Here is a 25,975-nt window from a genome sequence, read left to right as displayed (position 1 = left end):
TTTGTTTGGTCTCCACAGGGGGAATCCAGGTGTCTCCTTGGCATTTCATCATCTGGTATTATTAAAATGCATTTTCCAATTATTGCTCTTGTTCTATGTGAATATTCTAATGTGCTTTCTGTCCATTTAAATAATTAAATAAATATTTGGGAAATTAAACAAACGTTTTATTCTAACGATATATACGTATATGATTGTTTTTATTTTATTTTATTATCCTCCTTTCACTTACGTAATTCGGAATAACCACTTCATGGGCATTGTGGGGACATTTTAACTACTGTATGTAAGATAAGATAAGCTTTTATTGAGTGGAAATTCAGGTGTTGCAACAGCACAGGGACAGAAATAAGAACAGATAAACAGAGAAAAATTAAAAAAAAATGTATATTAGAAGTATATGAAATAAAAAACAAGATTATGAATAAAATTTGAAACTATTCAAATTTACAGCAATGTTATCTTGTTTTTATCACATCATTACACACAGGAAAGTCTGTTCCCTCATGTTTTATGAGTGTTGACATACAGTACATGAGCACACATGCAAGAAATTTAGGATTCACATTTACTCAAAGTACTGAAAGGAATAACAATCAGTGATATAGCTTAATCCATAATTGCACTTTGGCACCCCCTGTTGAACCATCTGATTACTAAACATTAGCTGTAAAACACTGTATTTACAGACTGCAGTTGCACTAGAAATGGATTGTGCTCCAGCAGAAACAACCCCAAATGAACCTTTATGTCACTGTTTCAGTATATTTCAACATTTACTTTATTTCATTATTATGCAGCTTATCATTTCCTGACACAAACACAAACTTTTAAAAACTAATTTATAAGTGTGGAGATAATGTGGTGGAGTTACTACACAGATCACAAGCTGTTGAGTGTGTGATTACAACTTTCTTAAGCTGTGTTGTCAGCTCAACAGGAACTCTGAGGGAACATGAAGTCCTCACATGGAACGGCAACAACATCAGCACGCTGATGCCTTTAAGTGTAACTCGTAAACTACAACTACCACCATAGCATCACTGTTATTGCTGCTTCTACTTCTATCAGGCATATGCACTGATATTTACTACTAAAATATTACTACTAATACTACTATTGCTAAAAAGTCATAGTATAGTATATACATGTATAGATATATATATTTTTATATATAGAATTTTGTTTAAAATAAGTCATAGTATATTAGACAGTAATTGCAAATGAATAAACTGAATATAGGCCTAGGTAAAAGTAAATAAAAGGTAAAGTGGCAGTAAATATCTCATGGTATCTGTGTAGTTGGATATGAAGAAGTGCTGCTATAACAAAATAACAAAGAAGTTAGTATGTGCAACTAATGTTTACTGTTCGTAAAAAGTACCTCAATCATATATCTTATACTGTATATACTGTATATGTTATAATGTATATTTTCTTAATATGCCTGCATATGTTCTTAATATGCCTGTATATGTTCTTAATGTATATGTTCTTAATATGCCTTGTACAAAGTATTTCTTATATATGTACATTCATACTTCCTGATATGTATATGTTCTTTATATGCCTTGTACAAGGTATTTCCTATTATAATTGTAATATAACTTATTATTTTTAATGGAGCTTCCCAACAAAAAGCATTTCACACGATTATACTTGTATAACCTGCGTGACAATAAACATCTTGAATCTTGAATGTCGTTTATCTGTTTCTGTAACGCTCATTATCACTTTTACTGTATTTTTGAGAGAGCCTGAAGGCATCACTAGTCTCGTCTTCCCATGATGCATCAGTCTTCAGCTGTAAAGTGACAGAGAACATCTCAACGTCTCTCGAGGAAACAAAATCTTATAGTTAAATCTCATTTTAGACGTTTATTTAATGTTTTATTAGCCATGGCGAGCGACTGTACGGATTGACTTTCCTTTTTACGTACATTTACTGAGTTTATAACAATTTCCGGAGGATATCTCGGTTGTCTTTTGGATCTTTAATGGCAAGTTAGCCGACCTGTTTCGGTAAGGAAGCTAACTAATGCTACTAACGTTACCACATCATCCAGCCTAACTGTCACTGCCATGGTTACTGTGGTTACTGTGGTTACTGTGTTTACTGTGTTTACGTTAACTGATACATGAACGGTGTTTTATACAGCTTGCTTTGGTTTACTGTGTTGTAAACCTGTCGAGCTTTAATGCCAACACACACCCAGAAACAGAAGCTAACACTAAAACTGTCAACTTGCTGCCAGTTAATGCAGGTTAACTGTAAAGATGTCTGTTAGTTTTAACCTTAAACTGTCACATTATGCACACAAACTGACTGGTGACGCTTCTGTAAGGCTAATAATACTTCATCTACTGTTGTTAAGTAGGGTTAATCCTATTTTTGTCAGTAGCTTGGCATTGCAGGTATTTGATTTGATTATATTCTTATACTATACCATATGATACCATATTATATTTGATATTTTATTCACATCATGTTCATTCATTCAATGTTATATTGCTGTACTATACTACTATGTTATGCTATATCATTACTACACTACAACACCTTATACTATGTCTCATATCCCATGCTACATCATAATGTACCATATTATACTGGATTTTGTTAATGTTATATAGCTGTACTATACTACCATGTTATACTATATCATTACTACACTACAACACCTTATACTATGTCTCATATCCCATGCTACATCATAATGTACCATATTGTACTGGATTTTGTTAATGTTATATTGCTGTACTATACTACCATGTTATACTATATCATTACTACACTACAACACCTCATACTATGTCTCATATCCCATACTACATCATAATGTACCATATTATACTTAATTATGTTAATATTGGCTCTTGCACTATGTTCCATTATATTAAATCAGACAAACACTGAGTACTTAATCACATCATATTTGAGGAACTCTAATTACATATAGACTTGTTGACTCTGCTATCAATCGTTATACTATAAAACATCGCAATACATAGGTGAATCATCCTTTTCCTCACCTCTACTTTCAATACTTATCTATATCTATTTATTTATTTCTTTGTTCTGCTGCAGCAACTGAATTTCCCTACAATGAAGCTTTATGTTAATCTATTCAGAGCTATCTTATCTGCATGTGATCATGTCAGGCAATCTGAGTGGCACACTATTTAGATCCTGATTTGTTCTCACAGTGCTTCTTTTGATTGAGGAAGTTCGTCCTGAAGCGTTTTGTAACTACTTCCGTGCAGACACCCTCTTTAATCAGCGCCTCACATGACTCAGTTACAACGTGGTTACTTACTGAAACCATGAAATAGCAGATATGTCACAGAGGAGAACACAATCTCGTGATGGAAAATGTAATGATAGCAGCTCAGCATCAAATTGGCTGGTAACATGAAGCGAGGAAAAAAAAAATCAGCTTCCTTATCATCACATGCCTTTCTTGTCTGGTATACCCATCTTAAATGCCAAAAGTCATGTCAAAAGGGAAGCAATCTAGTTGTTAGAAAAGTGTTGAAAGGAGACTTTGTGTTTGTGTTTCAGCGTACCATGTGGAAGTAAACCTTCCCAGGAGGTGCCATGCTAGCCACACAGATGCCAGATTCGCCACCCGAGGCCAAAGATGTCATACAGGTAAAACCACAAGCTTTTCCCCTGTGTGCAAAGATCTTGTTACCTTGTAGACATCTCTTCTGCATGGTGTTTTTTTCTTTCATTCTTACTGTGATGCCTGTGGCAGAGGTGTTAGATTGGCTTTATTGGCTTCTGGGATGGAGTTTTGCCAGTTAGGTTGTGACAGTTAGGTAGTGCATGTTGTAATTGTACTGTTGTAACTGCACTTCAGCATTACACCACTTTCCGCCTTGAACTTGGTGATTCATTCACTTGCCTGCGTATCGTATTGACGGTGTTGTTAGAAGAGGTTTAACATACGGTGACCAGACGTCCCGGTTTGTCTGGGATTGTCCCAGTTTCAAGCTGGTTCGGGTGGGTTCAGGAGGCTCACTGAACCCCATAGAAATACATCTATATTTTTATATAATAACGTAGAACTAATAATTTATTGTAATGATGAATAATATTGACCTTGTTGTGTCTTCATATTGACAGAATAGAAAAACAACAAGAAAATCACCATGCTAGTTTTTCCTCGCCAAAATTTAGCGTAACTCCTAGCGTTATTTAGCAATCTTCCCGACAAGCTAGCATAACATGGTTGGTACCAATGGATTCCCTAGGTTTTTCTAGTTTCACATGATATTAGTATCTACCTTGATAACTAAGCCCGCTACAACCTGCGAAAGACAGAATAGTGGCCGGGCCCGCCGGAGTTTTAAGGGGTTAAAGAGACAAAACCAGATGCAGAATCAATGGCAAAACAATATAAGCTCACCTTGTGTGTGTGAGAATGAGTGCAGACCTTGCTTAGTTAATAGTTAGCAGAATATACTGAATGTGTGACTGTTTCAATATGATGTATTAAATAGCATGGCTCTGCAGAAAGTATACAATGTACTGCTGACTTGCCGAATTAATGTATGCGAGTCAGAAAGCTCTGAAAGCAGGCAATGAATTGGTCCCCTAGAATATATCTTTTAGCTGTGTTGCTCAAGTCGTGCCAAGTCAAGCACAGTAAAAGAAGAGTGCTTCAGTGCTTCAGCGCTCAGCGTCGAGAACATCCGGACCATTGCTTTTCAAAGTGTTGCTGAAGAATCAGTTTTTATTCTGCAACTTATTGCATAATGTAGGCTTTCTTTTTATATGTTTATGTTCTCTGTCTTTTCATGTCAGCTGACAGTCCGTGTCATGTGACTGCTGTATAGGTAATCTACAGACCATGTTTCATAACAACATGGCCACACTGACCTCTATTCCTCGTCACACTGTAGACTGGAATGCAGAATATGTGCTGGCTGTTTTCGTTACTGTGCCTGTTGTGTGTGTTGGTGAACAAAGAAGCACCTTAGTTGACCTCTCTCCAAAAGGAACGAGGAAGCTGATGATATTTTCCTCTCACATGCGTTGTCACATGTAGATCAAGGAGAAGTTGGCCCAGTCGCTCAAGGCCCTGCAGAAGCGCTACGTAACGTCAGACACAGTGGTCACCAGTGAAGACGGGGATGCCAACCTCCTCTGCTGCGCCCTGGAAGCCATCTTCATCCACGGTATCAAGAGCAAGTACATCCGCTCGGATGCCGGGGGCCGGGGTAGGAAGGGAGACCGGGGACCCCTCCCTCAGCCCTTCTTCTGGAGCCTCCTCAAGACCGTCACCCACCGGTAAAAGCACATTTATACCAAAAATATCCAAAACAAGCTTCTTCATTTTATACAGTGACGTCACCAGCGCTTTTCTAAAAGGTTTCTAAAGGCGGAGCCTTTTTTCAAAATGTTTTGACATTTTATAGACCAAACAATAATAATTAAGAAAGATTAATTGATAATGACAATAATCATTAAATTATTCTGTTAAAACTTAGTATAACATGTAATAACAATCTCTGTTAAATCCCCAGTGATGTGGTCACAGAGCTGGAAAAGATCAGCTTCGTGGGCACGGACGTGGGTCGCTGCCGAGCGTGGCTGCGGCTGGCCCTCAACCACGGCTTGCTGGAGTGCTACCTTGCGTCGCTGTTTCGCGAGGGCTCCAAGCTGCGGGCCCACTACCAGCCCAGTGCCTTGCTCCTGAACACCGAGGAGAGGGAAGTTCTGCTCAGCTACCTCCAGGGTCTGGCGTCACTTACGTTCAGCCTTTCCTACAAGTCAGCTGTCCTCAACGAATGGACCACCACGCCTCTGGCTCTCGCCGGACTCTGCCCCTTGTCCCAGGCGGACGCACTCCACCCGACCCTCAACGGCGGAGACCTTCCCAGCTCCAAGCGTAAAGAATCGTGGGATACGGTGTCTCAGTCGTCAAGCTCGTCAGATGCGCAGGATATGCAGAGAGGGTGTCCAGTGATGCTGTCGGGGAAAGGGACAAATGGGGGTAGGACTGCACTCAACTCATCTAATTTAAGCCTGGACACCACGGGCTCCTCTCAGCTCTCCTCCAGCTTGAGCTCTGACAGCCTCCTGCAGGGGCAGGACCCCCGCAGCCCGACAGGAGAGCAGTGGTCTTCATGTGACCTGGACATGGCCATTAGTGTCAACATCAGCACCAAGAGGCCACAGAAAGAGTAAGTGCATCTTCTTAGCCGTGTCTTTGGATATGTTAGAGCGAAAGAGCAGATAAGCGTTAAAGGATAAAGCCGGTGATATTCTACATTTTTCTTATTGTCAGCAAATCCCATGAAAAAAACAAAACCAAAATAAAAATATCCATCTCTAGTCATGTTATGAATACAATACGTTATGATGTTATTTTTGTTGTTGCCAATCATTCCAGTCATCTGACTTTTAATAAAAATCCAATGTGGACGTTTGAGTGATAAGTTTGAGATCCCCTGATATACAGTATAACAATGCCTGATACATCTTCCTCCTCTGTGCCATAGAGCTCCCTTCATTACCATGAACACTGTAGTTTATTTTGAGTTAATCCCATTTACTGTACTGTCCTGCTGCTGTAAGTACTGATTAGAGCACAAATATGGATTAATCCACAGCTGAAAATAGTCCCAACCAAATGCTTTTTTTACTCCTGTTTGAGTGAAGTTGGTTAAAAAGTGCCCAGCTGTTTAAGGAAAAAATTAAACAATCAATGTTGTTTTTAAAGATTTACGCCTTCAGTAGGAATGAATGGGCTCGGGGCTTTTCTTTGGATCTGTTGAAAATAAGAAAAATATAGCATAATGCCATTTTTATCCTTTAAAACTAGAAATAGAAACAGGCAACAGTAAAAGTCCTCTCTTTTATTATAAGCTTAAATATATCCTAACTTGTTGTCCTTGTCTCTGCAGTTTTCTGACAGATTTCAGGGAGAGCGGCCACTGCAGTCAGGACTCCATGCGTGAAGACTCCTTTGTCTCCAGCACGGGTCCAGATCAGTACTCGGAGACGGCCGTTTTCAGCAGCTCTGACAACGAGACCCAGGGTCCCCCTACAACATCCCAAGAACACGTGGACTCACTCCCAGACTCTGTACTGTGTGATTCAGAGCCACCATCGACATCATCTGATGAGAACCATGTTAACTGCTCTCCCTCTGAAGTGTCCATCAGTGCCTCTTCTGAGTTACACATGGACACAGAAGTGCTCTCTACAGTCAGTGAGCCTGTGGAGCCTTTGGAGTCTGTGGAGTCTGTGGAGCCTGTAGAGGAAGTACATACGACCGGTGTTAAGGAGAGTCCTGAGGCTGTCGCTGTCCAGGAAGAGAAAGAAGCGCTGACCTCAGATCCGTCAATGCATCAAGGCCCACGTCGCTCCACCAGCATCCTGAGCAGTCAACTCTCCTCAGATTCTCTATCAGTAAGTATATTTGCTTACACAAAGATACATGGACACTCTACTGTTATAATAGTTGTCTATCACTGTGTTGTGGTTTCTGTGTACAACTTAAGTTAAGGGAAAGGGTATTTTCAACCTGGACCCTATTTCCCCCTGTATTTGTGTCTGTGACTAAATGGGGAGAATCCTTTAGATAACAATAAGCTACGCTTTCTGTACTCCAACACAACAAACTCCCTGTGGCACTCCTCTCTCCAACTCTCACTCACATTTCCACCGTTGTCTTGCGGCAACAAGTCACATGACACAATAACAAACAGACCAAAAGTTAAGTTAAGTTAAGAAAAATGTTTATTTTCTCTGTAGGGTCCTTTCCACAATGTTGTCAGACACTCATGATAACAATCTGAGCCTGTCAGTGGCAAAAACAAGTACTTTTAGTGGATGGAAATTGACGTTGAGGAGTTGCCCTGAGCGATTACATTGCAGCCTGTTTAGTGGATGCCGGTTACAGCGCTTTCCCTCAATACTGGACTAATTTCAGAAATTGTTGTCCCCATTAGTCACTTAGACACAAAAACATGGGGAAATAGGTTGAAAAATGCCAAAGTTACCCTTTAAAGATTTTGCAGAAACTGCAGAAAAGCCCTTGCTCCTGAAATGCTGTTTGGCTTTTCCTACTGAGGAAATGACAAATAAAACACCTGACTCTTAATACTGGAAGTCAGTGTGTCAGGGTGGAAAATAAACACAAGCTTTTTATGGAAAATTGTTATTTTTTCCCACTTAAAGGAAATTATGAGTAGTCACATTAGTCTTGCTGTGTTAGAAAAATGTTGAAATGAAATAAACCAGCTCCTGTGGCAGGATGTTTTGGATAAAATCCAGTTCAGACAGATAGCTTCCTGCACCATAAAACACTTACTCTGTAGTTTTTACTGCACATGTGACGTCCAAGCAGGGTCAGCTTCAGGATGTGTTACAAAATGTAGGACTTTCTGTGGTTGCCACACGTTTTAGTTAATCAAATTATTCAAGATAGTTACAAATGTGTGCTCATCTTTACATGACCTTTTAACAGAGAAAGTCGCCATTCATTTATAATAGTTCTCACACTACTAACCCCAAAGACACGTGATAACTGGAACTGCTCTTTCATAAGCTGTGGTCTGTTCATTGAAGACGGCTCAGTTGTGCTCTCTTGATCAGTAAATCTGATCTAAAACTCATGTTTGTTGGAAAGCAATGAGTAGGGCTGCAACTTAAATATTTGAATTTTCGGTTAATCTTCCAATTATTTATTGAATAATAGTTTGGTCCATAAAATGTCTCTAATTTTGCATCTTCAAATGTCTTGTTTTTGCGGCTCTAAATAGTACGTGTCGGGTGATTTTATTTCCTTCCTATATGGTGTGCTAGATAAAGGAAACAGAGAAGCACCGTTTTACGTTAATCTGATGGCAATTTAACATGTTGGTCTCATGTCTGAATAAGTGCCCTGGTCACTTACATAACAGTCACGATAGGGATCTTACAAGGTTGGACCTAGTAAACATTTCCATATCACTTACATAGCACAAGTCAGATTAATGTAAAGGCTGCAGCAGCACAGGGTGAAACAGGCAGAGAGAGATTAAATGCACAGAAAATAAAGTCAATAAACTACAAAACACTTTGATTTTAAGTTGTTGTGGACATTCTTCTCAGATCAGATCAGTCTATAAAACCATTTTTTCCCCCTCGAGAGGTTAAAAAAAGTTTCTAAAATTTCTGTTGCAGCATTCTCGTTCCTGGATCTCTGAGGATGACATCTACAAGCCCCAGCTGGAGGAGGTGTCAGACCAGGACGAGGCGCCTCCTCCTGCTCCCACGGCTGAGCTCAAGGTCTCTCAGTCGCCTCCCAGTGTCGTCCATCGCAGACAATACGGTATTTCCATGATTCAATTTTAAAAACTAAAGACAACATACAATACAGAGTCTAGATGATTTTAAGGTGGAACAGAGAACACAGGGTCGGCCGTCTGCCTCCATCTACGTCCTACGAACAGTTACAGATCGATCTGTCTCATTTAGAGCTGAATTGATCAGATAATCGTCAGAAAAATAATCTGCAACTATTTTGATGATCGATTAATTTGTTTTAGTCATTTTTCAAATAAAAACTGAAAAAATGCAAACCATTCTCTGGTTCTAGCTTCTCAAATGAGATGATTTCTTGCTTTTCTTTGTCACACATTTTTGTAAAACTGAATACCTTTGAGTTTTGAGACTAATCGACAAATTGGAAAAATAATCATCAGATTAATCGATAATAAAAAGAACAAAAGTTGTTTAAGTTGTTAAGCACTTTGAGCTGCATCTTTGCATGAAATGTATTACAAGAGACAACATTTGAGTTAACAACAAAAGAGGTAAAACTAAAATTCTTTCAAAATAGATGCTTTAAGGTTAAGTCAGTGCAATATAAAAAATCATATAAATTTGTACTTAAGGGTATACCAAAAGAAAAAAAGACTGCAGCTCAGCAAATCATTTAATCAAAGTTCCTGTTTACATTCAGTGTTACTCAGCAAAACACCTCAAGTGTATTCTTGAGGTTGAATGCATCTCCTTCGGCCTAAAACATTTGCAACACAGATTTCTCTTAAAAGTCAGTTTACTTGATGTGTCAACCGCCGCAGAGTAGATCAGTGGAATAGTGTGAAAACATTGCTCCATAGCACCGCTAGTGGTGAAAACATCTTCAATGTGACCACACCTGGTTAGTAAAGCTGGCCACCAAGGAGTTAAACTGAAAGGTAAATAATCCTGTTCAGGTAGGGCAGAAAATTCCTGCAGCACAGGATACTGAGGAATGAAAACATTGCAGCTCTAATCACACCCTAAACAGTGATGTCACATCAGCATGGTGTTTTCCATCCGCTGTCAAATGGGAAAAAACACCTGTTGTTGTTACATCATTTATTGTGATGTGGTGAGATTGTACTGGAGTGTAATAAACTTGTATATCTTGCACAACGTCACCTCAATGAGTTCTTGGACTATGGACTAACTACTGTATAATCTTACCTTGCCTTTGCTTCTCCTCAGTTCCCTAAAAGTTGCTTTGCAGTTAAAGAGAGGACTGAAATATAGGGCTGTCAACTGCGATTAATCCTATGATTGTCCATAGTTAATCGGGATTAATTGCAAATTAATCTTAGATTTTTTATCTGTTCAAAATATACCTTAAAAGGAAATTTGTCAAGTATTTAATACTCTTATCAACATGGAAATGTGCAAATATGCTGCTTTATACAAATGTATGTATATATTTATTATCGGAAATCAATTAACAACACAAAACAATGACATATATTTTCTTTATAGTTTCATATGATACCAGTATCTTCACTCTAGCTTTAAAACTGAACCCAGTTCACTGAAAGCAGTTGTGACAAAATAAAATTTGTCTCTAGCTCTCAACAAGTCTCCACAAAGTGAAAATAGACCACGCATCATGTGAAATAACTTCCGCTGATTCTTTGCTGTCTGTCAGGGCTGTCCAACCCGTTTCGTGGCTTGCTGAAGCTCGGTCATCTGGAGCGGCGAGGTGCGATGGGAATGTGGCGTGATTACTACTGCGAGCTGTCGCCCTTCGAGTTCCGGCTGTACCTCAACGCAGAGGAGCGGACGTGTTGCGACAACTGCTCCCTGGTGCGATGTGAGGACGCTCGCATCGCCTCGACCGAGGGCCGCTTCGAGTTGGCCTTTCCCGGGAAGCGTCTGTACCTCCGGGCTGCCAATCGCGACGAAGCTGAGGACTGGGTGGACCGGATCATAGAGGCCGTCAACAAATGCCGTCCAGCGTCCCGTGTTGACGAGCAGTGGGAGGTGCTGCAACCCACCTGTGAGAACGGTGTGGATGCGTCCTCCGCCCCCTCCAGCCCTGAGCGAGGCCCATCATCTTCTGACACAGGGACAGGTGGAGGACAGGAGGCGCCTCCTCCTCTACAGGAACAGGAACTCGACTGGACTCGGACTGCTGATTTGGAAACGGACGCCATCAAAGAAGCTGTTTTGTACTTCTCCACAGATCCCGAGGCTCGGACATGGGCGCCGCAGGTCTTCTCCCTCTCCTTGGAGGCTTTGAAAGGTTTTCGGGTTCAAGAGGGAAAGAAGCTGCTGCGGCAAACCCACCCTATTGAGGACATCCGCGACGTGGTGCCTGACGTCTCTCTGGGAGGACCGGCCTTTTTCAAGCTCCTGACCGTCAGGGAGACGCTTAGAATAAGAGCAGAAAACCCAGAGGAGGCTCGCTCTTGGAGGGTTTTGATCCGAGGAGCTCTGGACTCGTACCTGGAGAGCGGGGAGGACGAAGTCTCTGAGGAGCCGGCTGTGGTCTGCCCGGGGACTGGAAATCTCCCCAGACTGGTGCAGCACAGACTGAAAGAAGACGGAGCACTTCTTGTTCATCTGTGCACTGTTCCCTCAGAGAAGGGGCTGGACGCTCAGAGCTTCAAGTGTGCAGGTAACGTTGAGTCGCTGGTCTTGCAACAAAAAGCATGAACGCACAATAATTATTGTTTGGTCGCTTCTAAATATGACAACTGATCACGCCAGTCTGTCGGAAAAATCATACATGTGGTGTTGAAGGTGTTGTTTTTTATATTCACAACTTGAATCAGGACATTAACATTACATGTGTGAGGGAGGAAATAATAAAAACTAGGTTTTTGTGGGATATAGTCATTGTAGAAGTCGGTAGTGTGTGTGTGTGTGTGTGTGTGTGTGTGTGTGTGTGTGTGTGTGTGTGTGTGTGTGTGTGTGTGTGTGTGTGTGTGTGTGTGTGTGTGTGTGTGTGTGTGTGTGTGTGTGTTGTATATGTGAGTGAATTAGCTGTTTTGTTGATGTGAACCGGAGGCTGAAGTTTTGTTTGCTGTGTGTCATACGCAGGGTGTGCTCAGCAGATCGGCCCGTCGCTGGGCAGAGCCAGGCTCTGTGAGTTCTCAGGCCAGTACTACTGTGACTCCTGTCACCACGGTAACACCACCGTCATCCCTTCACGCATGGTGCACAACTGGGACCTCACACAGCGAGAGGTAGGTGCAGCACATGCATAACAATATACAGTTGCTGTGATCAGATATGGGGATGAAACTATGAGGGAAAATCATTTCAATGGCGACTGCTCAGATTTTACACATCAAAGTGTGTTTACAGGTCTTACTGCATATGTGAAATAGGTTGTATAAAGCCTTGTCAAGTTGCATTGTGGGCAATGTATGCACCAGGGTTATAAAAGTTTAGAATTTTCAATTTGTTTTTTTATTTTATTTTAGTTTTGACTTTTTTATTTCAGTTTTGTTTAGTTTCAGTTAGCTTTCAGAGTTTCAGTTTTTCAGAAAGGTTTAGTTTTTATATATTTAGTTTTAGTTTTACGGTGGTTTTAGCCAGCTATAATGTCTCAGAAGATGTAGTTATATACATACAAAATACATGGTTGGAGAACTGTGTATGGAGGCCAAAATGTTTAATCTTTGTGCTACTTTAGTGAGGCAGTTGCGGCATAGCGCCATCTCCTGGAAGGTCATGTCTGTTGGGAGACTTGACAGAAATTCATGCTGTCTCCTTATTTCAGTAGGGATATATTAAAGCTAAAAGACTAAAATTGTATTAGTTTTTTAAACAGGCAGTTTAGTTTCAGTTTAGTTTTTCTTAAAGGATATCGTTATTATTTAGTTTCAGTTCACTAAATATATTTTTCACGGCTTATTTTTGTTTTAGTTTCAGTTTTAGTTTACTGTAACAATCCTGGAAGTTAACAGTTTTTTGACAAGAAAGAAGAAGGATGTCTACATCAGAGTCTTTTAAGCCTTCTTTCAGTGGTTTCACTTAAAATACTGAGGCACAAGTTTGATGTTTTTCAGTAACACTCACCCTCAGTGATCACACACAACTTTGTTCTGACCTCATGAGTGTGACCTGTGTGTGTCTGTCCAGGTGTCTAAGAAGGCCATGCATCTGCTGGCTCAGGTGGAGCAGGAGCCTCTGCTGAACCTGGAGCACCTGAACCCTGAGCTGGTGAAGCATTCAGAGTCCATGTCTCAGGCCCACAACCTGCGGAAGAGGCTACGCCTGCTGGGCGACTACCTGCTCACCTGCCGCAGCGGAGCCTGCAAGAAACTCCAAGCCAGGTGTGTGAATGATGCGTTTTATATTTCACCATATTTTATCACAACATTTTATTTTATATATTTTTTTTTATTCTCTGTCAGATTGGAGCAGCGAACGTACCTGCTGGAGTCGAGCCATCTGTACAGCGTCATGGACCTACGACAGGTATCCTGCTGTGTTCTTGATGTTACTGCATCTGTCGTCTGCCACCTTGAAACATCTTAATATGTGTTAATTTTTTGTTTTTTTTTAGATAGCAGAGGGTCAATATGCAACCTACCTGCTCACACTGTTGCAGTACGCCTCCAACCACGTGTTCCACTGTGACCTGTGCACTCAGCGTGGCTTCATCTGTCAGTTATGCCACGCTAATGACATCATCTTCCCCTTCCAGTTTGACATCACCACCAGGTACGTTATCCTGGGCCGCCTCAGTACTGCTTAATTCATCCCCACAATTACCTTTTTATGCCTCCGCACTGGAGACAGCCATGGCCGGAGGCATTATGCTTTCGGATTGTCCGTCTGTCCATCCGTCCAGACCATGCAGATCAAAATGTATTTCTTTTCATGAATGCATTTACTGTCATAATTAAATGGAAAAACATGTGATTAATGACAATTATTTTGTTATTTTTGTCTTTAACATCTCATTAATTTGTTTTTCACTGTCATGCCACATTAAAATCAAAACGCAACATTTTAAATCATCCATTTTCATCCTCTCTTAGTTAGTTATGTCAAAGAAGAATTAAGCAATTTTGCCTGAATATATTAGATCAATATTATTGAATGGAATTGTCCATTATTATGATTATGTTTGTTTCTAAATTGCTTGTTTTTAATGCTTATTATTTTGTCTCTGCCCAGGTGTAAAGATTGTAAAGCTGTGTTTCACCTGGCCTGCAAGGCTGCCGGGGACTCGTGTCCTCGCTGTCAGCGGATGAAGAAATACCTGGAGAGAGATCTGCTGGACTGAGCGCAGCCAGCAGGGCGGCGCTGTGTAGCCCCGTCTAACAAGGCCACGTTTTTTTTTGTTTTTTTGTTTTTTTCAGGAAGCTAGAGCACCGCTGAAGGACAGAAAAAATAACAGAAAATCTAGCTTTTACATGAAGTAACCTCAAGTGCAATTATGAGCGTGATTTGCCTGCCCTGACTGACCTTTTCTTTAAAGAAGGAAGAGGAACCGTGCTCGACAGCAACTCGACTCATCACGCTGACGTAATGCAGCCAAATGTTACTGACTAGTGACTTTAATACCTCTCTGACTTCACACTCAGCCACGGCATCAAACGAAGGACGGTGAAAAGTTGCTGCCAAGAATCGTACCCAACACATTTTTTTTACATCGTGGGTTTTTACTTTGTCTTGTTGTGTCGACGTTCATCATGTTTACCAGAAATGCTCCACGGAACATTCATCTCAGATGCTCATATTTATACATAACGCAGCAGTGAGGTTGAACATGCAAAAATATCAAAACAGCACTCGAAATGTTCTAATCAACAGATTTTGATGTGCCTTCTTTTTCATTTAAGCTTTACACTATTTTCCTCTTGGTGTGTGTTTGACAAAGGGCCAAAAAGCACCGCACAGGTACTTTCTTTGTTTATTTATCATAACATAACTGCATTAGAGACTGATTTTGATGTAAAGGTAAAAAATCAGTTTGTGGAATGTTTCTCTCAGTAACATACATTAATATGTGTGATTTTAAATTTAAATTTAAATACATATATTTGGTCAAACATTTGCTACTTGTGAGGCGAGCCACTGACATTATTCATGAAGTTGCTGAAGTAAATAAATCATAAACGTTGGCAGAAACTACAAAATATTGAATTTCTCATTGATCCTGAAGTCAAAACACATTTTTGCACATTTGCACTTAATAGCTATGACTGTTAAACTGATATTTCAACTAGATCTTAGTTGTAATATCTTCTAGCATACAGAGTTACCGCTCAGCTAACGCACATGCATTGCTGACATTTTTATTATCACTTTTGCTTAATTTAATTTTCTTCTCTTGAATATTTGACTCTGATGTAGAGTTGAACTCGAACAGAAGTAACACATAGATTTTTTTTTGCAGAATCTGCAAAGAACAAAAATAATTGAAGGTTTACTCATCAAGTCCATCTTGATATATGCAGAACATATCACTTGCAAGTGGCAAGTACAGAATAATGTTATTCCTGGGCTGTCTTTTTTTTTGTCATCTCATTGATCATGTATGATGTATGATGTATAAATGACAATTATGAAATAAATATCAGTGTGTTACATTATGAATCTCTTCTGTTTTAGGCACTATTGATCATTAGCTATAGGTTGAATTTTACAAGTGTGTTTAGTCATTAACTTGTTGCATAGTTTGCTGATATTTAATTGTATATTTAATTTGTTCCTTTATGCACTACGGACACTGAGTCTGGCTGTTGTTTATAGGACTTTTTTCCCAGCAGACACTTGAGGTAGTGAGCTTTTTACAGACTTTGTTGTATTCACCAACAGTCATCTTCTTTAAATTAATTTTGTAATAATTATAATATAATAATAATAAATAAAATCTTTAGCTGCAGTTGCAATGACTTTTGGAGCTTTAATATCTAACTGCCATTTTTAGTCTAAACATTCTCATTTTTCTTTTATTAAGTTAATTGATTTTATTGTGTTAATCAACAATTGCATATATTTTTTAAGTGATGAGGAAAACAAACAAAAAAGGATGAAAAACCTCAAATAAAAATTAAATTAAAAACAAACGTGAAATGTGCCAAATGTCATAATACACAGTGGTTAATTCCAGGTGAGAGAAATAAAAGTATTTTCTCTTAAAGTACCTGTGGGTAGAAACGGAGCAAATATGATTAAAAAACGTATTTCTATAAAACAGTCACTATGTCCTGACAGTAGTGCATGAGACAGGTAATCTGAATAAAATCATGTGCCTCTGTGTCCTCCGGTGCTCCTAATGGCATCTGCAGGATTTCATAGACCGGAGGAAAACAACCAATCAGAGCCGAACTGGAGCCTCTCTCAGCCAATAGGAACGCTCTCTCTCTCTGAAATGACCTGGGATTGGCCAAAGTCTCCCGTCACGGGCTAGATTTCTTTAAAACCTGAAAGAAACCTTTTTAAGTAGTTTTATTTTGAAAAGACTGGAACGGAAAAGCTAAAAAAAAAAGGGAAATTCGTGTCTATGTACACGAATCAAATAGATTAAATTTCACAAACTGCCTTCATACTGCGTTGCCAGTCATGTGAGTATTGTTTTTAAAAAATGTGGACCTATCCTTTAATATTATTAGTGTCACCTGTGATTTTCATGCCTGCTGTGAAAGGGCCTATTGTTGAGGAGCAGGCTGGACCTTTAACAAAGCACAGGTGCATCTAATCACATCATGATTACTTCCTGCTTTTGACAGCATGCACAATACCATCACATACTATGCACTCATTATCTAACCAGTTACACCTGTGTTTGATGAGTCAAACTATTTCTCTCTGTTAATGTTGAGCACATTGGCCTAATTATATTAAATTGCAGAAAATATGTGCAAACAAAAAGTTTAAATATGCATGAACTTATTTATAAAGCCAATAAACAAACATAAAATGGTTCAGCACACATTTAATTTGATATTTTAAAGATGTTAAATGAGGTAAAGTGGGCTCCCCCCCTCTTCAATGCAGAGTGCTTTCATGCCAGAAATAAACAAGCAGAACAACAGGGATCATGTTAATGGGAGGAGTAAAGTCACAGCAAGCCTGAAAAACACGTTCAGCACCAATCCAGTCTGCTTTCCTCTCTGTGCAGCAGCAGCAGCAGCAGCAGCCTAGAGCAGGTCTCTCTCTCTGCTCTCTGAGCCACCAAAACATTCCTGCTAAACATTTTAGTTTGTTTTTATTGTAAGGCCGGTGAGTCGGTGATTTGTTTTTTTGGGGGGGATGGATGCTGCTGCTGAGAGAACTGCTCCACTGAGCCGGCTGAAGAGGAGCAGCCATTCAGCGTTCATAGAGAACAACCTGCTGTATGTGTGGGGAGGTTACCAGGTAAGAAAACTCTACCTGTGCAGGTAAATATCTGCCTTTTATTAAAGTCTCCCATTACCTTGTTTCTCCTCCAGTTACTCCAATGTTCACTTAATGTTCTTTTAATATGCTTAAATTAACAGTTTCATCTAACCAAAACTGATGCAGTCTAATAAAAAAAAAAACAGCCCTGCAAAAAAAAAAAACTCCTTTTATATCAAATGTTTTGTTGAAACAGCTTTGAAAGATGTAGTTTGTGCTTCATACTGAGAGAGGTGTCTCTAATGTTTTGTCCACCTTTTGTTGATGCAGGTGTGTTGGACAAACAACACAACACTTGTTAACTACAGCCTTGAAAATGACCATGAACTTGAATCAACACCACTTTTAATTACTATTTGCAAGAATCTGACGATACGATACGTATCGTGATACAGGGGTAACGATTCAATATATTGCGATATAAAATAATTAGTAATAAATTCAAAAATTCGTATTTATTTTTATTGTTTGTTTGATGTTGTTCGATTCTTAATATAACATCCACACATAAGCCGAGGTTTTGTAACGGCAATAACATTGTCAGTGGTAAAATTACTGCACATTTAACCTTAAGTGCTTCCTACATTAATTAAGGTGATTTTGGAGTGTTATTTATCAGGAGGATAAATAACAGTAACTTTAAAACTGAGGTTAATTAAAAATCAATACAGTGTTTTAGTGATACAGTATCGCACAACACAATATCACGATACTCTCGATACTACTACTCCTACTTTTAGTGTGTCTAAATTAAAACATCCTAACCATCATGACGGGAGGATTTATTGAAGGACTGTTGTAGTTAAACTTTGGTAAGGTGTACCTAATAAACTGGAAACTGAGTCTATACATACATATCTAGAGAATAATGTTGATCTTGAAAATATGCAGCAGAGCAGGACATGTTCCAACAAAGAAAACATTTCTCAGACAGAATCTTGTTGCATCCGGATTGTTGTTCTATGGTTACCATCTATCCAGTTAAACCACACACACACACACACGAACATGAGCCATCATAGTCAAATTTTTATTTTTGTGGCAGCAATTTTTAGCCTAAATTTGTGCCACTTGTGCATCCAAAATCTATCTCCTCTTCTTTCCCCTCACAGGTAGTTGCTGGAGAGGAAATCATGTTGCCCAGTGATGAGATATGGCTCTGTGATTTAGACAGCGGGACGTGGTGAGATACTGTAGGACGACTGCTGTTTTATCCACTGATATGAACACTGTGTCACCTTGACATTAAAGCTACGGATGTCGGCCTAGAGAGCGTGTTTGTTAGTTCTTTTAAAAATGGTGCAAACAAGATACAGTGACCATGCAAAAGACTACAGTTTGTTGAATAAATACCAATACCATCTGGTGCAAACAGTTCCTGTTTATTGGAACCAAAGCCAACTGGTTGAGTTCACATTTACAGTTTCTGACTTGTGTGTTTTTGTGTGACAGGGAGCGGAGGGAGATCACTGGTGACGAACCCCCAGCAGGCTTCTGTGGCTCTCACGTTAACAGTACGCTCTACACTTTTGGAGGATACGACCCCGACGGATTCACGGACCAGGTGTGTGTACCACACGGCTGGGACCTTGTTTGTGAAAGCAGCTGCCAGTTTGTGGCTCTCGTTCTCATTCCCAGGTCGTCAAATACCGACGCTTTGTCACAGCCGTCGGCGTTAGATACCGACGCTTAAGGCCCTTTAGCGTCGGTATGAGACGCACCGGGCTTTCCATTAACTACAATGGGCCCGACAAACGAGGCTTTCATCCAGGAGGCCGCTGTTCGTGTCCCGTGCGTCACGTTACAATCAGCTATTCGTACATCTCACTTTACTTTCATGGCTGTTCAGAGCAGCTATAAAACACTTTTGCCTTCAAAGTTGATCCATTAATGAGTTTGGAACTGAAATTGCAATTTCCTCTTTAGAATCCAATATCCTTATTGTTGTTTTATTTAACCAGGGAGTCTCTTTAAGTACATTATCTCTTTTTGCAAGAGATTAGAGAGGGCACAAAGAAGAGGGCATGACTTATTTAATGCAGTTACATTCGTCATAAAACCTGTTTTGAATGCCAGATATGAAGTGTGTCTTGTAGATTATGCCGAGCCCAGAGTGTGTGTACTACAAAAAATGCAGTTTTGCTAAACTGACACCTGACTCCAGTTTGGTCATCTGTCTTGATAGCTGTCTGAAACAGGTTTAAGCATTTTACAGAAGTCAACAAGAAAGACTGACGTTGATGAACAGTAGACAGGATTGAGCCTCGCATCCTTTCCTGCTGTAGTTTTCCATTTGGTTTCATTGAAAAATGTAATTTTTTAACAGAAATTAAACATTTCTAATTTTATACGTCTCACTCGTGTGGCAGCTTGTTGTAAACCGTCCTCGCCACGTCTAGCAGGATGTAAAGGGTTCTGACTCATGTAGATGTCCAACTTCACACTTGCCTTCTGCAGACACTCACTCTCCTTGGTCAGCTATCCAAAATGTATGAGGCTCGTATTGTGAGAGAAAGGTAGTTTATTCCACAAAAATAAACAGAAATATATCCATATGCAATGAAGGACAATCAAAAAACTGACCAATTCTGCTGAAAACAAAAAAAAATTGTTGCTCCCCATCCTGCTCCATTGAAGCCTAACTCGCACTAATCACACTTACACCCAAATTGTCCAATAGCAGGACAAACTAGAGGAGCATATCAAACATTTCCAATAGCAAAACACAATGTACTTTAGCAATGAGGATCAAATACAAAAAAAACTAAATAATCCATCATGGCTCTTATGTGCTCCTGTTTCGTAGATGTTCAGCGCTGACCTCACAGAGCAGAGCTGCTCGTGGAAGAAATTGACCGACACCAAGGGAACGACGCCCTCGCCGCGAAACAAACACACCTGCTGGGTGCACAGAGACAGGTCAGTAGCACACATGAAGATTGGCTGCAAGACCAGCTGTTCACACCTTCAACATGGGGGTGCTGTTTGTATTTTTTATCACAGCTCTGCAGGAGGCAATCTAGGATATTTTAAAGAGCAAAATATTGAATAAGAAAAAAACTTCCACAAATGCTTCAATTTTTTTTTTTTGTAGTTTCACATTGTGAATTAACTCAGTATTCTGCCATTTCTTTTATTCTCCTTGGTGCAGATTAATCTACTTTGGTGGATATGGATGTAAGACCATAGGTGACGTACGAAACATATCAACGTCAAACTTCATCGTGGAAGAGATGGCCTGGGTAAATAATAAACACCGATGAACGAAACATGCATTGATTCCTTTTAATTTTTTTTGTTTGGTACTCATGATCATATTTCAATCTTGTCTTTTTTTTTTTTTTAGGCAACAATTGGAAACACGTTATTCAGGTGCTGGGGCTGGAACAATGAAGTCGTTGTTTTTGACACACATACGGCTACGTGGAGCATGCCAGAGACTCGGGTGAGACTTTAGTTCACGTAGAGCAGCTATTCTCAGCCACTGATGGGCTTCAGAGCACCAACTAGTGGGCCACGGAGGTACTGCCAAATGGTTAGATTAACCTCTTAAAAATCCGACGGCCGCTATTCTGTCTTTCAGCGGGCTCAGTTTTAAAGCTAGAGTGAAGATATCTGGCATCATATGAAACTAGGGAATCCATTGTCATGTTAGCTTGTCGTGAAGGGTCGGGAGGCTAAATATCGCTCCAAAGTTACACTAAATTTTGGTGAGGAAAAACTGGCCATTTTCAAAGGGGTCCCTTGACCTCTGACCTCAAGATATATGACTGAAATTGGTTCTATGGGTACCCACGAGTCTCCCCTTTACAGACATATGTCTCGGATACAGCATCACAAAATGGAGTGAGACAACTCTGCACCAGTAAAAGCTCTAAAGTGTGTGGTGAGGAAATATGACCCTGAATACAGTGGATTCATAATGACAGGCAGTGATGGGTGAGGGTAAACTGAATATTTATGTGGGTATTTATAGTCCAGTTTGTCCTTTATTTGGGAAGGTGGTCCTCCGAAATTTTGAAGTGGGCCTCAAGTTACGAAAGGTTGAGAACCTCTAACGTGGAGGACTTAGTATGTATTTTTCTGTACTATATTACCTTGCGTGTTTACTTCTAGACAACAATATATTATTAATTTACCTTATGTAAGTATGGTGTATGAATATAGTTTGTTTGTGTTGTCATGTATGTCCAGGGTCCTGCTCCTGCCCCCAGAGGCAGCCATGCCAGTGCCATTCTGGGGAACAAAGGTTACATCTCTGGGGCCGTGGTGAGTTGGCTTGCTTTATGTGCGCAAAAGTGCCAGATGCAAAAAGAAATGGTTTTAATTAAATGAATGCTCATGTTTCGATGTTCAGCAATCACAGATGAAATGTTCAGGTGCATATTTTTGGCCGTTTGACCGTGCATACTCCATAGTGTTGCAATGATGAGTGAACACTGTCTGGACTTTACTTAAAAACGAGTTTATGTTTGCAGGAGAATGCCGAGTTGGACATGTTCTGCTTAGACCTGGAGACCTGGACCTGGACTCAATTGTAAAGCTTCTTTCATACATACAGTCATTGTGACCTTTATCATAGACGGCTCTCCGTTCCAGTGATGTACTGACCTCCGTTGTATTCTGCTACTTTCCACCAGTGACATCTCCCCGTCCTGTACACCTCTGGGGCGCTCCATGTTCACCATGACGCCCACGTCAGATAACACGCTCTTCATTTACGGAGGTCTCGGCACAGACGGAAGCACTCTTAGTAAGTCTCGGCCACAGATTGAGTAGCCGTCACTATTAAGCTTTAATGCTTCTGCGTTAAACTCTGCGGTCTTCTCTGCCTCATGGACGGATAATGGAACGACATGAAGAGATGCGAAATGGCTACAAACGGACGCAAAATTACTACAAAGAGACACGAGCAGCAAAGTCATTTTGCATCTTTTTGTGGTTGTTTTGTGTCTCTTTGTGGTAATTTTGTGTCCCTTTTTATGATTTTGTTTCTTTGTAGTTATCTTGCATTACTGTATGTGGTTGTTTTGCATCTCTGTAGTCATTTGACATCTATTTGTGGTCATTTTGCCTCTTTTCGTGGTTGTTTTGTGTCTCTTTTGTGGTTGTTTACATCTCCTGGTAGTCTCTTTGTGGTCGTTTTGTGTCTCTTTTCGATGATTTTGTCTCTTTGTAGCTATCTTGCATTACTCCTCGTGGTCGTTTTGTGTCTTTGTGCTTATTTTGCGTCTCTTTGTGGTTGTTTTGTCTCCATGTAGTCGTTTTGCATCTTTTTGTTGTTGTTTTAACTTTCCAATAAGAAATATTAACTTCAAAAGAGGCTCTGGCCTTGAGACTATCAGGGAAAACATTTTATCTGCATATTTTAATCATCTTAATCCTTCATCTGTCTTGGACAAGTGTGTTCAAGGTTGAAGGACATTTTTTTGTTTATAATTCAACTCTAAAAACAAAGGACATAATCATTACTAAAGTGAAGCTCCTTGTGGTTTAATCTGTATTTTATCATTAACCTCTCTCTGCTAGATGATGCCTGGCAGTTCAACACGCAAAAGATAGAGTGGAACAAGATGACGAACCCACACAAGGACAAACCCAGGTAGTTCATTTGTCACATGAAGTTCAATCAATATTTGTTTTACCTGGAAGTGTAGCTCAATGTTTTGAAAATCAGTGATCCTTTACTCACCCAAATGTTTGTTTTCTGCAGAGTGTCTCACACGGCGTGCCTGGGAAGTGACAACGATGTTGTTGTGTTCGGGGGAAGCAGCAGCATGTGCTTCCTCATGGACTCGGTATGTGATGAGAAAACTTGTCAGTTTTTCTTTCTTTGTTTGATTTTCGTTTGATAAATTTACACTTTCATGGGAATATAACATCAATTTGTTTTAGCAGTTAATTTTTCCTAACTGAAAGCGTTATTTTTAGGTCCACAGTGAGGTCTTAGTGAGTAAAATGTTGTGCAGCGTAATCCTTTTCCCCTCAAGGTTTTCATCAGCAAAACATTTCAGCCTTCTGTAATATTGTTTGAACTTATGTCATTTGTCAAAACCAAATATAGCTCAGCGATTAAAGCACACGTGTTACATAAAGAAAGCCTAAGTGGTTTAACGACTCAAAGTTTGAAGTACGTGGTAATGATCTCGCACGTGATGCCAACAAAACTGAACTGTATAGATTAGAAAAATGTGTATTTTATTTGTCTACAAGAGCAGAACAGGACTGGATTACTTAAATGTGTAAATAAATAGTGTAAACATGTTGCCACCTTGTTGAAAAACCAGCTGATGTTTAACATCTTCACAACCGTAGCTTAGCCTGGTAGGTGCTAACATTTGTAGCACTAAACACAAAGAAACCGCTGAGACTGATGGGAGTTTGCAGGTGTTTGATCATAAACCAAAGTGTTGGACACAGTACAAATTTGACCTGATGATGGAACTAGATGAAAAAAAGTCAGAAGATCACCAAAAAAATACGTATTCATCCTCTGGGGAACATGAACGTCTGTAGAAAATCCATTTAGTTGAGACTTGAACTGATATTACCATCCATAGAGCCAGTTTAACCCACAGTTTGATCCACATTTCGCTGTTTTCAGCCCACAAAAATACTTTATTTTTTCATAATTTTAAGAGGCTTAAAAATTTCCAAAGTAGAAAGAATAATTCATGTGTCATCCATCCTCATATGATTGTTGTCAAACCTCTTTATCAGGTGGCTCTTCTGAGGGCTCCAGTACAAAATCACTGCAGCGACGTGTTCGTGTTTCAGACCCAGCCGTACTCTCTCTTCAGGTATGTTCAACCTTCCACGTTTATTTCTAATAATAATATCTTTGATCCAGAATAATCAGCTCTGAATTAATATATTTTTTCATGCATTTCATGTAACATTGCATACTTTCTTTTACGTTAGTGGTGTTGTCACATGCATCTCTTGTTACCACTGCACATTGTGCACATTGGCAGCGTGTGCGAGCATGTTTGCATGTTGTCCCCGTTCACACATGATTAAGCAGTTTTAACAAAGTCCACAGAGACCCTTTAAACACTCGGAGCTATTTATACTCTCGCTCTGTTGGGCCTGTGTGCAGGTTCACGTACAACAGAGGACATGGTGTTACGCTAATGAGCTTAACATTGTTATTATGTGTGGTTAGGCAATAGTCTGTGTGGCATGTTTACGTGAAAGAGATTAAAATGACTCGAGATTAAAATGTTAGTGAAGTTGTATTGTGTTCATTTGACCCTCTGAACACTTAGTGATAAAAGAATGCATTACAACACAAATTGGGTTTACAGAAATGATGTATGGAGGATGAAACCTGCCAAAATAAATAAATTAATAAATAAATGACTTGATAATAAATAAATACATAAATGTCATTAAATGTATAGCCATTAATCAAATTGATTAATTCCCTTATTTATTTACTCTGCTGTTTAATTTTCACATTTATTTATTTTTATAATTTTTTACATTTTATTGCATTCATTTTTATTTATGTAATTTTTAAATGTATGTATTTATGCATTTATTTCTACACAATATTTTCTTTGCATTTCCCCCCTTATTTATTTAACAGAAATATCCATGTATGTCAAATTTGATCAATTAATTAATGGCTGCATTTATTTTAAATTTATTTTTGCTACATTTAATGACATTTATTTATCAAGTCATTTATTTATTTTTGGTTTTGGCAGGTTCCGTCCTCCATAATTCTGACACCAAGTAAACAAAATTGAAACGATCCCATTTTTAAGCAGCCCAGAGGACAAAACCACCTCTGAAATCAAGGAGAATGAACAGCATCTAAATAATCTGCGTGTTTTTCTTTCTTCTAGATTGTGTGAAGACTTCATAGGAAAAAACCCAGAGCTGTTTGGGAAGCATCTGAACTGGCTGCCATCAAAGCTACATAACAAAATCGACAAGCGAGTGGCCTTTTTCTCAGCTACGAAGCCCGTTCTTACAGATTGAAGAAAACTGTTTTGTTGTTAAGAATCTGAGCCGGTCGATTATGAAAAAAAAAACTGTTCTCATTTTTTTTTTTTGTGGGGAATGTGTTTTTTTTTTTTTTTTGTGTTTAATGATTTAAAAAAAAGAAAGTGTTACAGTTCCATTGTTTTAACTTAAGACCAAGAATTTGTAAATTAAATGCCTTATTTTAAACCACCAGTTTAGATTTGGTAAAGTTTTACTCCATGTAGTGATTTGATAATGTGCAATCTGTTTTTGAATAAAGGTATTGATATGTTGTATATTACTGTGGTATTTATTATAAAGTAACAAAGTACATTTACTCAAGTACTGTAATGAAGTACAATT

At 39.3% G+C, this 25,975-nt stretch overlaps 2 protein-coding genes across 3 annotated transcripts; both read left to right on the top strand.

Annotated features, from left to right (window-relative positions):
* Positions 1–1,792: 1,792 nt before the first annotated feature.
* Positions 1,793–16,142, top strand: plekhm1 (pleckstrin homology domain containing, family M (with RUN domain) member 1). Its single transcript, XM_037754945.1, has 12 exons — positions 1,793–2,022; positions 3,563–3,652; positions 5,055–5,296; positions 5,533–6,192; positions 6,916–7,423; positions 9,182–9,329; positions 10,941–11,912; positions 12,338–12,483; positions 13,385–13,578; positions 13,660–13,723; positions 13,812–13,969; positions 14,429–16,142. The coding sequence occupies exons 2-12, from the start codon at positions 3,599–3,601 to the stop codon at positions 14,535–14,537; spliced, it is 3,255 nt and encodes a 1,084-aa protein (XP_037610873.1). The 5' UTR covers positions 1,793–2,022; positions 3,563–3,598; the 3' UTR covers positions 14,538–16,142.
* Positions 16,143–17,329: 1,187 nt separating this feature from the next.
* On the top strand, positions 17,330–25,908 carry LOC119478898 (kelch domain-containing protein 1-like). Of its 2 annotated transcripts, XM_037753922.1 has the most exons (13): positions 17,330–17,617; positions 18,751–18,821; positions 19,091–19,202; positions 20,445–20,557; positions 20,790–20,880; positions 20,985–21,083; positions 21,833–21,907; positions 22,117–22,175; positions 22,279–22,391; positions 23,168–23,240; positions 23,352–23,436; positions 24,359–24,438; positions 25,492–25,908. In XM_037753922.1, exons 1-13 carry the CDS (start codon positions 17,513–17,515, stop codon positions 25,625–25,627), a joined length of 1,212 nt encoding a protein of 403 aa, XP_037609850.1. In that variant the 5' UTR covers positions 17,330–17,512; the 3' UTR covers positions 25,628–25,908. The 2 variants fall into 2 exon arrangements, with proteins under 2 accessions (XP_037609850.1, XP_037609851.1); XM_037753923.1 differs by lacking the exon at positions 18,751–18,821.
* Positions 25,909–25,975: the final 67 nt, after the last annotated feature.

This window comes from Sebastes umbrosus, chromosome 20, assembly GCF_015220745.1.
Source record: "Sebastes umbrosus isolate fSebUmb1 chromosome 20, fSebUmb1.pri, whole genome shotgun sequence".
Classification (NCBI taxonomy): Eukaryota; Metazoa; Chordata; class Actinopteri; order Perciformes; family Sebastidae; genus Sebastes; species Sebastes umbrosus.
This window is presented reverse-complemented; position numbering and strand designations above follow the sequence as displayed.

Bases quoted from the DNA above. Each gene is read 5' to 3' on its own strand.
- plekhm1 (XM_037754945.1), top strand. From the start codon at position 3,599: ATGCTAGCCACACAGATGCCAGATTCGCCACCCGAGGCCAAAGATGTC. The intron at 5,297-5,532 runs GTAAAAGCACAT...TTAAATCCCCAG, and splicing joins CTCAAGACCGTCACCCACCG to TGATGTGGTCACAGAGCTGG. The intron at 13,579-13,659 runs GTGTGTGAATGA...ATTCTCTGTCAG, and splicing joins TGCAAGAAACTCCAAGCCAG to ATTGGAGCAGCGAACGTACC.
- LOC119478898 (XM_037753922.1), top strand. From the start codon at position 17,513: ATGGATGCTGCTGCTGAGAGAACTGCTCCACTGAGCCGGCTGAAGAGG. The intron at 23,437-24,358 runs GTATGTGATGAG...CCTCTTTATCAG, and splicing joins TGTGCTTCCTCATGGACTCG to GTGGCTCTTCTGAGGGCTCC. The intron at 24,439-25,491 runs GTATGTTCAACC...TCTTTCTTCTAG, and splicing joins CAGCCGTACTCTCTCTTCAG to ATTGTGTGAAGACTTCATAG.